At 51.8% G+C, this 4,845-nt stretch overlaps 1 protein-coding gene across 1 annotated transcript; it reads right to left on the bottom strand.

Moving 5' to 3' along the window:
- Positions 1-1,865: 1,865 nt before the first annotated feature.
- On the bottom strand, positions 1,866-3,605 carry LOC123172977 (UDP-glycosyltransferase 88B1-like). The gene has a single exon (XM_044589854.1). The coding sequence runs from the start codon at positions 3,466-3,468 to the stop codon at positions 2,011-2,013; it is 1,458 nt and encodes a 485-aa protein (XP_044445789.1). The 5' UTR covers positions 3,469-3,605; the 3' UTR covers positions 1,866-2,010.
- Positions 3,606-4,845: the final 1,240 nt, after the last annotated feature.

The raw sequence follows: 4,845 nt of genomic DNA, 5'->3' as shown, positions 1-4,845 counted from the left end.
GGAATAGGTATTTTTGATTTGGTTCCGTTTTATTTCGTCCCTACTATTAAAGGGAATAGGTATTTTTGGTTTGGCTCCGCTTTGTTTTGTCCTATTTTGAATATTTTTACGTGCATTATTTTATTATAAGTTCTGTCCGTTTAACAAACAGATCTGCAAACAACGATACGAACAAAACTAAAACGCACGTGTAAAGGAAACTTAATTAAAACAAAGCGAAGCGGCCGGCCGACTGGCCACACATCCCTAAAATATTATATATATTTTTGCATGATAATACGTGTCTCGTTAATAAAATAAAAATTCAGTTACAAGTCACGTAAACATCGACGTTACAGGACTGAAAAGATAGGATAATCCTATGAAAAAACCAGCGCCTGTCCCTCTCCACTAAGGAAAAGGAGACATATCACCTCTTCACACGAGCTCAACGCGGCTCCATCGCTGATCAACAGCTTTACGGATCTCCAAAGTAGTTTGCTTGAAGCAAAACCGTTGCCGTTGAAAGTGGGGTTGGATTTGGATGTCATAGTAGAAGAGAAGGCGTGAAAAATCCCCCGCATCACAAACGACAATAATAGCACCCTCTTGTATTCGAGCAATGGGGGTCCGTGTCCTGAGTTGGCACACCTTCCTAGATCGACGTTCACCAACTAACCTCCTCACACCTCGGGAGGAGGTAGCGGTTGGTGGGCCATTTCAGTTTTCCACCGGGGACATTGTACGACATCCACCACCCTTCGTTAGGGTTCAATGTCGTGCTGGTATGACTGATGATGTCACCCCGCCTTGTCGCACCACCTATCCAATGTGATATGCCGTGCGCCATTAACTTTGTCGGTGCCAAAACATCGGTAATGGTCAGGAGAGGGCCCGCGATGCGAGATTTGTTTTAGAAATAATGGCAGATTGACCACCTAGAACAAGGAGACAAAAAAGCAGAGACAAAGTACATTACACTTCAGCCGCCCTGACCTCTTATAACTGAGGCGCAAGACATTGCTACATGGTGCTAGATTGACATATGCCAGGTTAACATAATTCGAATCAGCATATGTCAACCAGACATATACTCTCTTAGAGCAACTTTAGAGCATCTCCCCCGTAAAACGGGCCATCCGGAATAATAATTGCCGATATAGCGGACGAGGGCGATTTTTCGGCCCCGAATAGATCACGTAAAATCGGTCATTTCATAATTTTTTTTGCGGTATCTTAGAAAGTCCCGAACATTTCCGCCATATATACGGGATCCGCCCCTCTTTTTGCTGTTTCCCATATCCATGGCGCGAAGGCCCTTTCTGCCTGCTTCCGTTCCCGCCTCACTCGCCGCCGCTGCAACCGTATCTCCCCACCGGTTCTTGGTGCCCCCGGCTGCCCCGCGCCACTTATATTCCACCAAATTTGAAGGCCGGGGGTGCCCATTGTCTCCGTGGGCTAGCGGCCACCGCCGACACCATGGATCCGCCCCGGAGCTTGGCACGTGGTCTTGTTGCCGACAGGTTCGGTTGTTTTCGGCACCGGCGAGCCTTGGCATCGCCCGTGGGACAGCCGTGCGCGCCAGAGGAAGGGATTTCGGCCGGCTTTGCTTCGGCCGTAGGGGGAGAAGAAAAGGGGTTTGTTTGCTTTGCTTCGGCCAGCGGGGAAGAAGAAAGGGGTGGTCGGCTTTGCTTCGGGGAAATGTATGTTCAATGCCCACTGATCTTTCGATTCAATTTTAACCTGTGAGATTCCGGAGAAATTCACGAGCGTGCAATTTTTTAGATGGATTGGAGTTCATCGTCATTGTCGTCCTCGTCGGATGATTTGGACATAGAAGAAATGATCCTGGGCGACGATGTCTGACAACCTAGTGTTATTGCATCTCGTGGACAAGTTTGAGAAGGGCCCGAAGAAAAAGCGCCACACTCCATTGTTGCTATGATCCATGATTATTTGCCCGCAGTAATTACTAGGCACTCGAATAAGAAGAAACATCACACGTTTCCCTCAGAAAAGGAAAAAGAAACATCACACGTTGGGCAACACCACAGCTCCTCCGAGGAGATCCTCGGACAACCTCTTCACCGAAGCGCAAGAGGACCCACCATGGTCCACTGCCTTGCGGCACACCACCATCATTTCCATGGCCTTCTCCTTCGCCTTCCTCCCTTCCTCGCCACCGCCCATCAGGGACCTCACCGCTCGCTCCAGCTCCGCCGCCTCCACGAAGTTGTCCCGTTTCCTGTCCACCTTCAGCGGCACGGCCACGCCCATGTCGCAGACCAACGTGAAGGCGTTGAAATGCTGCTCCGCGCCCAGCGGCCATGGCAGCATCGGCACGCCGAACCACAGACTCTCCAGAATGGAGTTCCAGCCGCAGTGGGTGACGAAGCCCCCCACGGAGGCGTGCGCCAGTATCTCCTTCTGCGGCGCCCTCTTGGGCCACACGAGCCCTCTTTCCTTTGTCTCCCCCAAGAAACCCTCCGGGAGAAGCTCCGCCAGGTTCGCGTCGCTGGGGTCTTGTGCGCCGCGCGAGATGTCCACCGGCAGCCCACGGAGCACCCACAGGAAGCGGTGGCCGCTGCGCTCCAGGCCCCGCGCTATCTCGTGCGCCTGCGGCTTGGTCAGGAATCCTTTGCTCCCGAAGCAGAGGAACAGCACGGACGCCGGAGGCTGCGCGTCGAGCCACCGCAGGCACTCGTGCGGCTGCTCCTCAGCCTCGGCGTGAGCGGGTGGCGTCAGCGCCAGCACTGGGCCGATCGGGTACACGCCCGGGGCGCGGGCTCCACGTGTGCACCGACCTTCAGCGATGGCTGCAAGGACGCGAGGCTCCAGCTCGGCTGCCGTGTTGACGATGATGCCGCTGGCTTCCACGTAGCGCCTGCCGGTGTACACGAACCACTTGTAGGTCGGACTCTTCCGTTCCAGCAAGGTCCCCGGGAGGACGGACGGCGGCACCGGCGGGAGGCCGGGCAAGTCGAGAGCACCTTCCATCTCCTCGAACTCAACAACCACCTCGTCGTCCAGAGCGGGCGAGCGCAAGAGGAGCGACAGCATCGCAGCGCTGGAGGTAAAGTACACGTACGCCGGCACGGCGAGCTCACGGGACACGTCTAGCGCCGGCGTGCAGAATATGTCGACGACGAGCGCGGCCACCGGAGAGGTCAAGCCAATTATAGCTGCGCGGAGATGGGGCACGTGGAGCTGCACTGCGCGGGAGATGAACTCCTCGACGCCCGAGTGGTCCGTCGGCAGCTTGACGTCCGGGAGATGGTGGAAGCGGATGTCCACAGCGCCTGCCCCTTCCTCCCGGCGTATGTGGTCGGAGATGTCGGACGCAGACTGCGCTGTCGGCGCCGGCATGAGGAGCACCGTGAGCGACAGGGGCCGGCTGCTGCTGGCTAGCAGCTGCTTCCCGGCCTGTAGCATGGGCATGAAGTGGCCGGCGCCCCAGACCGGCAGTAGCACGATGGTCGGATTCGCCATTGACGGTCTTCGGCTGGCTAGTGGCTACTCGATCTGTCTCTGGCTAGTGCCTTTCTCTTTTTCTATGGAAAATAGTTGCATGAGTGTCCCATGAGTGAGACCCCATTAGTTGGTCTTTCCTTGCAAATAAGTACAGTGTTTGTACGGAACGACGATAACGATGTGAGCCCATGTTGGAGATTTGAATAACGGTGACTTCCTAGAGTTGCATCAGTGTCCCATGCATATATGCTAGCGACAAAAATAGTACTATCATACATCATCACTAGCGTTGGTAGGTTTCATATATGTTATATGAACGTCCACGTACGTCCTCTTCTAATTATCAATGGCATTAGCATTGGTAGGTTTGCCTCTTCATCACCGATTTAATCAGGTCCTCTCATCGGGTCTTTTTTCTCCCATGAATTCCACCATAATGTCTTCATCGGGTCCTTTTCCCCATTAATTCCACCGATAAAGATGCCATCTTTACCCTCTCATTATTTCTAATTCTCAAGTTATTGACTTAGTTTGTAGAGCGAACCAACGTTTGATTGAATGGTTAGAAGGACAGTGATATTCCTAGTTCAAGTATTGGACTTGATATTGACGCTTGCATTTTCCTAGAGTTCATGTTGAAAACTTGAAATAATGGTGAAGGAATTCGTGACCATCACCAAAGCCACGTAACTCCCTGTATTTGTAGGGATCAAAAGGACTATCTAAGTGCTCATCATCATCATCATCATCATCATCATCATAAAAGTGATTGTAATCGGCACCTACCTTGCCGATCGTACTAAATTGTAATAGGCATCACATCAGAAAATAGTATAGTTGTTGAAGATTGGGATTTAGGCGTGGATCCACCTCCACCTTGTTCGGCGGCTCGTACTAAAATCGATGCAATCTAAACGTGCATCATAGGCATATCATCACATCGGTAAATAGTTGTTGTAGGTTGGCATCACATCAGAAAATAGTTGTGTAGGCGAAAAATCATACCTTTTAGGACGTTGTAGTTAATGTTCTCACTAAAAAGTTAGGAAACCAGCAGTTTAGCAGTTTGGCTTTTCTACGGTGAATAATTTGAGAGTTAAAATTTCCGATCGCTGTCAAGCTGGCAACAACTGGTTGTTGAGCCTGTCCCATCCGATGGCCATATCTAACAAATTGAAAGGCGTAAATATATCAGAAACGACTTCAATTTTGTTACCTGCTTTTCTCGGGGCTGGATCTAGGACGACCAGCTCCGGCGGGCGACGGGCAAGGGGGGGCGCGGTGGCGGCAGCACGATGCGGCAGAGCCTAGGGAACGAACTGCAATAGATCTTCAAAGAAGACGACGAGGTAGAGAGCTAATAGTTCGAAACAATGAATTAACTACGATACTCCA

The sequence above is a fragment of the Triticum aestivum genome, chromosome 1D (assembly GCF_018294505.1).
Source record: "Triticum aestivum cultivar Chinese Spring chromosome 1D, IWGSC CS RefSeq v2.1, whole genome shotgun sequence".
NCBI classification, from domain to species: domain Eukaryota; kingdom Viridiplantae; phylum Streptophyta; class Magnoliopsida; order Poales; family Poaceae; genus Triticum; species Triticum aestivum.
The sequence above is the reverse complement of the archived record's forward strand: the minus strand, read 5'-3'. Positions and strand labels throughout refer to the sequence as shown.